The 12,992-nt window shown below is 42.7% G+C and overlaps 1 protein-coding gene across 1 annotated transcript; it reads right to left on the reverse strand.

The window, feature by feature from the left end:
• LOC137301181 (proproteinase E-like) lies at positions 1–12,992 on the reverse strand. Its single transcript, XM_067970639.1, has 8 exons — positions 12,889–12,992; positions 9,979–10,067; positions 8,815–8,912; positions 8,278–8,406; positions 6,373–6,509; positions 3,625–3,767; positions 2,005–2,157; positions 1–95 (listed from the first exon to the last, which is right to left on the reverse strand). Exons 1-8 carry the CDS (start codon positions 12,923–12,925, stop codon positions 78–80), a joined length of 804 nt encoding a protein of 267 aa, XP_067826740.1. The 5' UTR covers positions 12,926–12,992; the 3' UTR covers positions 1–77.

The raw sequence follows: 12,992 nt of genomic DNA on the forward strand, positions 1-12,992 counted from the left end.
TTCTTTGTTCTATTAATCCAGTTTATTCAGTTCTAAGTTAAAGGTTGGAATGTGTTGAGAAGATGTTGTTCCACCTTTCAATTACTGGCCATTGTCTAAAAATAAAAGGCATAATAGGAGATATTAGTAACAATGGTAAAAGGAAGAGACGTGCTCAGAACAGCAGGGTGGAGGGCTAATGCTCTCCGTTTTTACCTCTACTAAGCTTGGGTCACAAAGCAGCTGAGTCCGAGAGAATTGGCATGTGACCTGTGCTTGGGTCCCACTAATGGTGCTCAGGACCGAATGCCAGGCATCCATGGGGACAGCACTTGGCCTCTGCTCGGCAGCTCTCCACAGCGGCGATGCTGAGATTGGGAATTCAACAGAACGGATGATGCAACCTGTGTTCCGCCATGCCATAACGCTGTGCGTTGTGATGCTCTACATGATCAAATAGCCTGCTGACGCTCACTGGCTAGGCTCATACATCAGGATGATTACATGGAATGAAGCCGCCATTACCAATGGAATGTCCAGCACGACTCTGTGCCTTCAGGAGAAAATGAGAGAAAAGTGGAGAAAACTGGGGGCATGGCGGGGGGGAGCCCCAAACTAAACTGAAGTCACCCCACATTAGTGACTACTTCCCAACATTGTTATTGTATTGAAAGCATAACAAACTGGAAGTGTCGATACCTCTGTTATCTTTTTGGATCTTTTCTACCTTTCTTACTCTGAATTTTTCATCTCTTGTACCTTGGATCAATCTCATAGGTGAGTTCCAACTCCCTGTGCCTTCGAGAGTTTCTGCACTGGACTTGATATCTAGATAAGCTTTTGATATGGTGCCCAAGATAATAACCAGAGCAACCATTCTGTTGATTATTCGAGCAACTGGAATTATCTTAGGCCACCACAGATTTTCTCTCCCATCCTTTGACAAGCAGTAGAGCAGCACAACATCAGACCTCATTTTAGGTTTAAACTATTTGATGAATTTGTTTAACAAAAGTTGAACAACGGAATAATAATGGTGATATATATAATAAATATATATGTTTAAAGTCCATCTGCCTCCTTAAAAGGAAAACAATAAAAGATCACCATCTAAATGCTAAGCAATTCTTTTTTAATAATTTTTCTTGTTCATCATTTCTTTTCTTCTTGTATTTCTTACCACTATGGGAGCTATGCCAGTCTGAACTATAACTCTTGGATGTTTCAAACTTCAAGTTTTAATAGCCCCAGTTCCTTAAATATCCCTAAACACAGTTATCTGGACTCTAGATTAACTGCTGACCACACTTAGGAACATAAGAACATTAGGAACAGGGTTAAGCCATTCAGCCCCTCGAGCCTGCTCTGTCATTCAATTAGATCTGTGCCTTAACTCCATTTTCCTGCCTTTGCTCCATATCCTTTGATACCCTTACCTAACAAAAATCTATTGATCTCAGTATTGAAAGCTCCAATTGTCCCCCAGCATCCACAACCTTTTGAGGAGAGAGTTCCAGATTTCAACTACCCTTTGTGTGAAAAAGTGCTTTCTGATTTCGCTCCTGAATGGCCTGACTTTAATTTTAAGATCATGTCCCTTTGTTCTTGATTCCCCCACCAGAGAAAATAGTTTCTCCGTATCCACCCTATCAAATCTTTTTAATATTTTAAACACCTTGATCAGATCGCCCCTCGATCTTCTATACTCTAGGGAATACAAGCCAAGATTATGCAACCTGTCCTCATAAATTAACCCTCTAAGCCCAAAATAATTGTCCATCCCAACACATAATCTGAAAAAAAGGCACACAAGCCGTGTTTGTCCTTCCTCAAGCTTTGTAGACAACCAATCCAACCCACAACTTTTGTATTGAGTTAAGGTTGGGACAAGATTCTGACTGTAGCTAGTTTTTGTTTAAACTCTTTATGATTAGTGACTGAATTAAAGGAACCTCCACAACACTAAAACAAGCCAGAATGGCCTCATTTTTGTCACAATCTGCTCATGTTCAATATTTTACTCACAGAATCTATCCAGGAGTTGAAGGCAGATACTCGAGTGAAGACAGTGGGCTTATGTAGAGTATTGCAGCCCCTACTTGACCCAAAGCTGACTACACCATAAACATACCACAATCCATTAGCACCTTGGCAGTTCAAAGGACCACCGGAGTCTCCCTGAATTAAAAGAAGGATATAACAGGTTAACCAGTAGCAATATTAGGGATAATGAATATCATTTCTACACTCTTCCTAAACTGTAGCCTGAACCAAAATATAATAAGACCATAAATGTCCAGTACAGGCCTATCGTTTCACCTCTTGGCTCATATTTGAAATTTCAAAGATGGGGAATATACCTCATGTCACTAACTCGGACCCCATGTCCTTTCACAGGTATATATATATATATATTTGGTAGAATCTGGAGGTACAGTTGACCTTTCAGCTCTTGGACCTGGGTTCGGATCCAGCCCAAAGTCAGACTGTGAGATGAGTCCTGGTTTTTAAACAGTAAAGAAGCAGGCAGGAGGGAAAATATTTCGGACGGGGTGTTTGGAGCTTAGAGACAGCAAGAGAAAAGAGTTCAGAGGAGCAATGGCCATAGTAGTAATGATAAAATAGAGAAAAGCAGCAAAGGTTGCAAAAGAAAGAGAGAGGTTTGAAGCTAGCAGTGAGAGAAGGATTACCTATCAAAGAACAAAATGTTTCTTTTATCCGATCCAAGACTGTTTAGGGGGGAGTCTCCCCGGATGTGGGAAACTTGACATCACCTCTACCATTACTGGGTGACGAACAAAGTACCACCAGCAGGGTTCGTATAACTCTTCACTGCCACTGGCTCGTGTTTCAGGAGAACATAATTGTCTCATCATAGTTACATTAAAGAAGGAAAAAAGAAAGACTTGCATTTATATCACACTTTTCATGACCTCAGGACGTCCCAAAGCTTTTTACAGCCAATGGAAACACAATTTGTGCACAGCAAGGTCCCACAAACTGCAATGTGATAATTACAAGATAATCTGTTTCAGCTAATATTGGTTGAGGGGCAAATATTGGCCAGGACACCCGGGAGAACTCCCCAGCTCTTCTTTGAAATATTTGTTGCTGACAGCTTAATTATTGGGATGACTACTTCTAAAAATCACAGGACAGCAGCAGTCAATAATCCAAGATTTAAGTCAGAGATATTTCAAAGCCTGTAACTGCCTGGAAAGAGGCTTGTCTCATAGTTTAATGGGCAATACTGAGCCATACAGACCAGGAAGATCCTCGGATTGATCCTCAGCCTGTGCTGATGTCTGTATCATGTCAGTATAGGCCAGGACACCAGGGAGAACTCCCCTGTTCTTCTTCGAAATAGCGCAATGGGATCTTTTACGTTCACCTAAGTTTAACACCTCATCTGAAAGACTGCACCTCCACCATTGCAGCACTCCCTCAGTACTGCACTGAAGTGTCAGCCTAGATTTAGTGCTCAAGTCTTTGACTTGAGCCCACAATCTTCTGACTCAGAGTTGTAAGTGCTACCAACTGAATCACGGCTTAAAAAGTGATCAGTTTCCCAGAACTGTTATCCCATCTCTCGAACCACAAGTCCACACATAGAATTTTAAAATGAATTATGTAGAAATTACTTACATTACATCCAGACATCTCATACCCTCCAGCGCAAACCATGGTGGTCCTCACACTGTTACCCCACCAGTCACTTTGACTGCAGGTTTGATGGTCAACGACTGGCAGAAGAGCCTGTTGCAGCTTCATTGCGAGTGGCCCGCCAGCTGTGGAATTCCAGATAAAAATATTAATTAAGAAAAATAGAATCTGTAACAAGTAATAGTTTTCACAACACAGTGGTCAGAGAAACATTTAAAGCTTGGATGAGGGGAAAGGGATGAGATACATACACTGCACACACAATCCTGATAGCTCTGCACATCTGCATTATGTGTGTACCAGCCACAGGATGCACTGCAGCAACTTGCCAAGGCTTCTTCGACAGCACCTCCCAAACCTGCGACCTCTACCACCTAGAATGATAAGGGCAGCAGGCACATGGGAACAACACCACCTGCACGTTCCCCTTCAAGTAACACACCATCCCAACTTGGAAATAAAACGCCGTTCCTTCATCGTCGCTGGGTCAAAATCCTGGAACTCCCATCCTAACAGCACTGTGGGAGAACCTTCACCACAAGGACTGCAGCGGTTCAAGAAGGTGGCTCACCACCACCTTCTCAAGGGCAATTAGGGATGGGCAATAAATGCTGGCCTTGCCAGTGATGCCCACATCCCATGAACGAAGAAAAATAAAATTATGCACATTCCAGTATATTGCAACGAGACTGTGTTTGCTGTCTAGTGCAATAATACCATATCAGAGAATACATTAAAGGGCTTTAGAAGGATCCAGTTGGACTTAGGTAATAGCATGAAGGTTCCAAGAAAAAGTAATAATATTCTATTATTCTGATTTGATCAAGGTGCACATGTGAATAATGGCCATTATATTGAGTTACATCGAGTCTACAGCAGAGAAACAGGCCATTCAGCCCAACTGGTCTATGCTGACATTTATGCTCCACACGAGCCTTCCCTCTCCCTACTTCATCTAACCCTATCAGCAAACCCTTCTATTCCTTTCTCCCTCATGTGCTTATCTAACTTCCCCTTAAATGCATCAATGCTATTTGCTTCAACTACTCCTTGGGGTAGTGCGTTCCACATTCTTACCACTCTTTGGGTAAAGAAGTTTCTCCTCAATTCCCTATTGGATTTATTGGTGACTATCTTATATTTATAATTATACAGATCATTTATGTGACAATCTTATATTTATTATTATACAGATCAGCAATGATCTCTTTGAATGGCGGAACAGGCTCAAGGGGCTGAATGGCCTATTCCTGTTACTATGTTCTGAATATGTAATTGACATAAGGCCATCCATGGAAATTAAATTTCTTACTTTGGGGCATATTCCCTTTGACTAGCAATATTGGATACCTGTCGTTCATAAACAGATTTATGATCTTGCCACATATAAGGGTAGATTTTACAAACTTGCATTCCCAGCACAGAGCTTTGCACGCTGGGAGTTCACGCAAGGAATTCCGTCATGGAAGTCAGGATGTTGCCTCACTGGCTGAGCTTTTCCAGCACTTTCTATTTTTATTCCCTTCTTGATCTATATGGCTCAGTATTACAATGGGAAGTGGTTTACTCACTAAACCATTGTGTCGCTCATTAATATTACAGTTTGTTAAGATTCTCATTATTTGACGGTAAAGGAATTTCACAAGGTAGGTGGAACATTCTTTCCATAAAACACAGGCTCCTTCAACTTCAAAATATCACCCTGTGTACATAGTAAGACCCCTCTGTCATCAATAACATCTGACAATAATTATGTATCAGACATAAGTGTCAGCTGTGGCTCAGTTGGTAGTGCTCTTGCCTCTGAAGCAGAAGGTTGTAGGTTTGAATCCCACTCTGGAGACTTCAGCACAAAATCTAAGTTGATATTCCAGTGTAGTATTGAGGGAATGTTGCACAGTCAGAGATGCTGACTTTCATATTGAAACCAAGGTCCTATCCACCTCTCAGGAGGATATAAAAGATCCTATGGCACTATTTCAAAGAAGAGTAGGCTGGTGTCCTGGTCAATATTTATCCCTCAACCAACATCACTAAAATAGATTATCTGGTTATTTATCTCATTGCTGTTTGTGGGACCTTGCTGGCTGCAGATTGTGCATTTTCCTACATTACAACAGTGACTACACGTCAAAAGTACTTAATTGGCTGTAAAGTGCTTTGGGATGTCCTGAGGTTGTGAAAGATGCTATATAAATGCAAATTCATTCATAAACTTTACATACTTTTTTTAAAAAACAAAACTTCTAGAATATCAAATGGTGTCTCTTTGATGGAGGTCAGCCTAACTTTAGTACTGGATTCACAATTAATGGAGTCAAAGCAATCTCAACCTTGACTGCCATTCACATTTTCCCTTCACTGGTTGCATTTCGTGAGATTTTAGCTGAGCCTGTAAAGGGAGAACTGGCTGAGGAGTGGGTCAAAGCCTACTGGGAACAGACCTACACTGCAGGAGGCTTCTTCCTGATGACTAAGTACCATGGATGATCCCTGCCCATAACCCAGACAATTTCAGGGCTTTGGGTGAATCAGCGAGCATGATAGCAGAAGATATTAATGGGAACTCAAAAATGAAACAAAGGAGAAAAAATGCACAAAAGAAGCTCAATGGAACTAAGTAATTCTCAGATAAAGGCGGCAACATCATCGATTTGATTTTATGTTTAGTTTCTTTCTTCCTGCCAGAAAAGCACCACAAAGATTTGAATAGATATGCAGGCTACTTACTGTACAGCCTGCCCCATCCAGTCACATAGCAGGGATAATCATTTTCAAAGATGTCGCCAGCTGGAGGAATACAGGCAGGCTTGACCTTGTCATTCAAGATTGCAGGTTTGGAGAGCTTGATCAAAGCAATGTCATTCCTAAAATGAGAATGTTTCAGGGAGTTGTTAGGCAATCAGACTTGTTTTGTGAAGGCATTTGCTGGATTTAAAGAAAGAAAGACTTGCATAGCATCTTTCAAAACCCAGGATGTCCCAAAGCACTCCACAGCCAATTAAGTATTGATAGTGCAGCACTCCCTCAGTACTGCACTGGAGTGTTGCCTAGATTTTGTGTTCATAGACTCTAGATGTGGGACTTGAACCTACAACCTTCAAGAACTTCATAAACAAAGAGGGCTACCAACTGAGCCACAGATGACACCATCTAAATAATGGTTAAATACAGCTAGTACATATTTTGCTACTCTGCTTGTATGCTATAGAGCAGAGGTCTGTGAGTCTGCAGGGTGGTGGGTTGAAGGTGTGGAGGAGGGTCCAAGTGACTGGCAAGGGCTGAGGTCCCTCAGAGAACAGGAGTCTCAGGGAGCGATCGATTGTAGTCAGGAAGGGCAGGCTACAGCTGAGGCAGCTGTGGGGTCAATGGGGTCAGGCAGCTTGGAAGTCTATGAAGGAAAGAGGCTTATAGTCAACTGTTGAAATTATTCAGGACTCGTTATCTATTCTTCTGTGTTTCCTGGGCTTGCTGTGCATATTGAAGCAGAGAACAGTAATGGGGCTTTTTTCCTATTATCTGATTAGGAAAGGGGACTGATCTTTTCCCCCCTAATATATGATTGGTTCAACGTTTCTACTATGAAACGTAATCAATCAGAAATCAGTCTACAGTCAAACAGACATTATAAACACAAAAAAAATAGATAGATATGCAGAAAAACTGGATCACAGCCACACTATCTTCCACAGAATATTTAACCATCACTTTCCATACCCATCTCTGTAATCTTCAATCCAATCCTAGTCAAATATTTTTCTGAAAGTTTTTTTTTGAAAGAATTAATCAAAACTGCCCAGTCTGTGGCACATATGAAAAGTATCTCTAGTTTAATGTCAAAAATAAAGTATCAGAGAATTTAACTTATTCTGACTTTGTATAACTGGGGAAACCATATTTGGAATATTAGGGCAGATTTCCCACATATTGGGAAATTGACAACCTTAGCCTGCAATTTTCTATCCAAATCTCTGCTATTGGGGGAAATTTTGGCCATCCTATTTTCAAAAAGGGGAAAGAGTTCAGAGACATGCAGCAAGGATGATTCCTGCACTCAAGTGGGGCTCTACATTATAAAAGAAAGACTGAACTGAACTTACTTTCATTGGAACAGAGAAAGGGACAACATGGTCTAGGAGACGTGGGTGATGCAGCTGCAAAAGGGCTGCTTAACTTAAACTGTAAGTGTGGAACTAAATGGAGTGAGTATAAAATTAACAAGTTTCAAGTGAAACAAGGGAGGAGAAAAAACTATTTTTCCCTCATGGTGTAGTGAATGTGTGGAACTAACTCCCAGTAACAGTGGTTAATGCTGTCAATTATGTGGACAGATATCTGGTTAGGATATGACTAACATTTACAGTAATGAGTATGGACAGAGTTATTTAAACACCCCATGGAATGGAATGCCCCCATTGTTGCTGTGACTCAATGACTTTCAGATATAAGGGGTGATTCCACGATCTGATGCCTGCTGGGGGAATGCATCTCAGGAAGTTGCCGTACCCAATGGGCAGATGGAAAGCATAAGTTGGGTGCACTCCCTCTGAGTGAGTCATGGAATCACCCCTACAACTGCAAGTCGGTTAGACAGTTCTATGCAGACAGACTGAAAGAACAAGTTCAGCACCTTACCCACAGGACAAGCAGCTAGGGTTCCACTGAGGGTGAACGAAGATCTTGGCAGCGGCTATAGTCTCTTCCGAACCATCAACCACATCCCTGTCATACTCCCCGAGCACCACACGGTAGGACCGACCCGAGCTTTGAAGATGAGATGTAATATTAACGTAATGTAGAGCAGCTCGGTGATAAAGATATAGAGGTACATTTTCATCTGTAGATCTCTTGGTTTCGAGCATCAGGAATCGGGGGGGTTGGGAGGGAATTTCATGGCTGAGTTACCAATATGTACTTCCTAGCATGAAAAGCTCTGCACTAGGACTGTGAAAGACAAAAATACCCACTTAAGATTAGGAACTGATGTTGCTGAAAATGGTTGCCAAACACTTTGTATGATATTTTTCTGTCTGCAGTTTTAACAGAAACATTAACCTGGGTGAAGGTCTCTGGTAAAATAGTGGACAGAAGAATGTCACACAAACGTCTTCAGCGGCCTAAGTTGGGAACAGTAATTTGCAAAAGTTTTTTCCTCTCAGAATAGACACTCACTGGATGCAGTGCCCCGCCGTCACTACCCACTCACTGTCGATGAGGCTTCCTCCACAGGTGTGGGAATAATATGTTCCTCGACTCACTTCCAAGGAAATCTACCAACAAGGACAGAGAAGATTAATCTTGAGAGAGAGAGACAGCATACCCACAGAAGTCAGTCTCCATTATACACAGTCATCTATTGGATGCCCAATTCCATTGTCAGCAGCCAGATCTGTCCAAGGACAGATGCTCAAACAGTGTGGCAAGCTCTGTTCGGTCCCTGCCATCTCCTGTTTCCTCCCCACATCCTAATGCGGTGCTTGGAAGGATTAAAGGTTGAGTGAACTATATCAGGATTCAAACCCAAGGCCTCCTGGAACTGAGCCTGGTGCTTAACCGACTGAGTTTCCCACAAGTGAGCTTCAATCTCACTAAAAATAAACAGATTATCTGGTCATTATCTCATTGCTGTTTGTGGGACCTTGCTGTATGCAAATTAGCTACAATAGAACAGTAACTATACTTCAAAAGTAGTTCTTCGGCTATAAAGCGCTTTGGGACATCCTGAGGCCGGAAAAGGCCCTCTTTAAATGCAAGTCTTTCTTTCTTTAACCTGAAGAGTACTTTTCTTAGATTTCCCCCCAATTTTTTCTCCTTTTCTCTGCTTCTCCTTTCCTGAAGATGCTGCTCCATGCTGAGGCCCATGGGCTTCGGCAACACTTTGGTACTTTGTCCAAGGGGTCATTCTTCATGGGGAGCTTAGATAGTGAGCGTGGCAGCCTTATTAATTGTGGAGGGCATCAAGGCTGAGCCTAAACATTGGTTGCAAAGTGCTTTGGGACATCCTGAGGTTGTGAAAGGAGCTATCTAAATGCAATTCTTTTTTTCTTTCTTTTAAACCTTTGCTCATCCTAAAAAAGCACACACACACTTTCCAGGAGTGGTCGCTGGATAGTGACCAACAGTCGGAGCCCCAGATGATTTTTTATTCCCTCCCTGACTCAGGGGCAATAAGATTAATTGTAGCACTTCTAGTGGTGCCCCAGCTTAGATCTGCTAACCCATCAGAGATTGAAGCTGAGACCTTGTGGTCTGCGTGCCTCAATACCTTACCAAGCAATACATTTACCAGTAGCGCAAGGGGAAAGCTAAGAGTATTCTTTTCCATCAGTAACTCACCTGCCAGGGCCAGCTGAATGGTCTTGCATTGACTCCATTGACTACACGTGAATATACTGGGGGGAAGCTGGGATTTCCACAGGCATTGACTGAAAAGAAAAATATTGCATATTGGTCCCTTTAACAACTGTATCTGTAAAATGGGGCATTTTGATCCTGAAATATATTTTATCTATTTTTTATTTGTTCATGGGATATGGGCATCGCTGGCAAGGCCAGCATTTATTGCCCATCCCTAATTGCCCTTGAGAAGGTGGTGGTGAGCCGCCTTCTTGAACCGCTGCAGTCCGTGTGGTGAAGGTTCTCCCACAGTGCTGTTAGGTAGGGAGTTCCAGGATTTTGACCCAGCGACGATGAAGGAACGGCGATATATTTCCAAGTCGGGATGGTGTGTGGCTTGGAGGGGAACGTGCAGGTGGTGTTGTTCCCATGTGCCTGTTGCCCTTGTCCTTCTAGGTGGTAGAGGTCGCGGGTTTGGGAGGTGCTGTTGAAGAAGCCTTGGCGAGTGCTGCAGTGCATCCTGCAGATGGCACACACTGCAGCCATGGTGGGCCGGTGGTGAAGGGAGTGAATGTTTAGGGTGGTGGATGGGGTGTCAATCAAGCGGGCTGCTTTGTCCTGGATGGTGTCGAGCCTCTTGAGTGTTGTTGGAGCTGCTGTCATCCAGGCAAGTGGAGAGTATTCCATCACACTCCTGACTTGTGCCTTGTAGATGGTGGAAAGGCTTTGGGAAGTCAGGAGGTGAGTCACTCGCCGCACTATACCCAGCCTCTGACCTGCTCTTGTAGCCACAGTATTTATGTGGCTGGTCCAGTTAAGTTTCTGGTCAATGGTGACTCCCACGATGTTGATGGTGGGGGATTTGGCGATGGTAATGCTGTTGAATGTCAAGGGGAGGTGGTTAGACTCTCTCTTGTTGGAGATGGTCATTGCCTGGCACTTGTCTGGTCCGAATATTACTTGCCATTATTAGCCCAAGCCTGGATGTTGTCCAGGTCTTTGCTGCATGCGGACACGGACTGCTTCATTATCTGATGAGTTGTGAATGGGACTGAACACTGTGTAATCATCAGCGAACATCCCTATTTGATGGAGGGAAGGTCATTGATGAAGCAGCTGAACATGGACAGTGCCCTGAAGAACTCCTGCAGCAATGTCCTGGGGCTGAGATGATTGCCTCCAACAACCACTACCATCCTCCTTTGTGCTAGGTATGACTCCAGCCACTGGAGAGTTTTCCCCCTGATTCCCATTGACTTCAATTTTAAATTGAAATGCTGCCTTGATGTCAAGGGCAGTCACTCTCACCTCACCTTTGGAATTCAGCTCTTTTGTCCATATTACGACATATTAAACAATTTATGACATATTAAACAGTTTAGAGATGGTAAAATTGAAGCACTACTTGAAGGTAGAGCATGACAGTAGGATAAGTAAGTGGGCATTGGTTCAATCTGGTTAAAAGGAAAATTTAGGAGTGATGTCAGGAAGAATTTTTTCACACAAAGATCGTGAAACACTTTGAACAGACCTTTGAGTAGAGTAGTGGAGGTGAAAACCTTTGTCTCGTTCCAAGAGCCAGTTTGGTACTGTGATGGGCGGGTGGGGAAGCTGTAGATTTTTCTTTCTGAACAAATGAGCTATGATGAGGCAAATGGCCTTTCTTGTCAGTATTTACCTCGTGATCTCTTTAGCATTTGGTAAAGTGCCGAGAACACGCATTCCATGTACACTGTAATTCAAGTATGAAATCATGTGACGTTGCCCCTCGTACCACACTGAACCCTTCTATTTGTCCTTCTGACTTCACTTTCCACCCTCTTTTTGCAGTAATTTATGCTGAGGGTGGGCAATCCGCAGCTGGCGGGTGGAAGCACACCAGCCTCATAGTCTGTCGGCAGCCATGTATTTTGGATGCCTCTGTCTCTGAAAGGGGTATTTAAACTGTTGCTGTTTTGCATCTTTGCCGCCAACTGTGGATCTACTATTTACAGGAGATGGCAAATATAAACATCAGGCACCTGTTGGCATCTGTGCCATGATCAGCATTGGCATTGGATTGGCAACAGGCTGGCTGTCTACCTTCTCAGCTGATTTATAGCATAGGTTGATATACAGGAGGGCATTAAGAATGCATTAAAAAGAATGAAGGCAAAAGAAAACCCTACGTTTTACGATTTCTGCATTTCTGAAACTTTTGGAACATAGGAAGATAGGAATACGAGTAGGTCATTTAACCCCTCGAGCCTGATCCACCATTCAGTGAGATCATGGCTGACCTGTGACTTAACTCCATATACCCGCCTTAGCCCCGTATCCCTTAATACCTTTGGTTAACAAAAATCTATCAATCTCAGATTTAAAATTAACAATTGAGATAGCATCAACTGCCGTTTGCGGAAGAGAGTTCCAGACTTCTACAAACCTTTGTGTGTAGAAGTGTTTTCTAACTTCACTCTTGAAAGTCCTGGCTCTAATCTTTAGGCTAGTCCTAGACTCCCCAACTTTTTGTATTCATCAACGTGAGTGATATTTCATACTTTCCCATTTTGGGCACCCGGTGCCAGCATTAAATACTCCCAGGTCACGTACACAACAATTTGATGCAGAACAAAGCTTCCTCTGTTCCGCTTCAATTATGTGCCTTAACCTGATGTAGCAAAGAAACAGCATTTGAAAAGAGCACCTATAACCAGTGTGACATTTCCCAATCTCACCCTAGTTACTCTATGGCCTCTCTGAGTGTGAATGCCAATTAGAGCCAGATTTTGGTCAGTTTTGTGCTGTGGGCCCAGTCCAGGATTGGGACTGAGGAGGATTTCTGCATTTCTTTTTTAACAGATAAATTAAAATATCAGAATATTTATGCTCAATTGGGCGCAACAATGCCTTAAACATTAGGTGACTTACCACTGGCCACCAGCAGAAGGATGAGCAAGGCTTCCATTATTCTCCTTAGGCACCGATGAAATAAATGAACAGCGGGTGTTTTATATCAACTAAAACAGTACAAG

This window comes from Heptranchias perlo, chromosome 32 (assembly GCF_035084215.1).
Source record: "Heptranchias perlo isolate sHepPer1 chromosome 32, sHepPer1.hap1, whole genome shotgun sequence".
Taxonomy (NCBI): domain Eukaryota; kingdom Metazoa; phylum Chordata; class Chondrichthyes; order Hexanchiformes; family Hexanchidae; genus Heptranchias; species Heptranchias perlo.

What these genes read in the sequence shown, in the direction of transcription:
- LOC137301181 (XM_067970639.1), bottom strand. Translation starts at nt 12,925, where the DNA reads ATGGAAGCCTTGCTCATCCTTCTGCTGGTGGCCAGTG. An exon ending in CATTCAGCTGGCCCTGGCAG is followed by an intron (nt 8,913 to 9,978) that starts GTGAGTTACTGA and finishes CCTTGTTGGTAG; the next exon opens with ATTTCCTTGGAAGTGAGTCG. An exon ending in ACGGCGGGGCACTGCATCCA is followed by an intron (nt 8,407 to 8,814) that starts GTGAGTGTCTAT and finishes TCATCTTCAAAG; the next exon opens with CTCGGGTCGGTCCTACCGTG.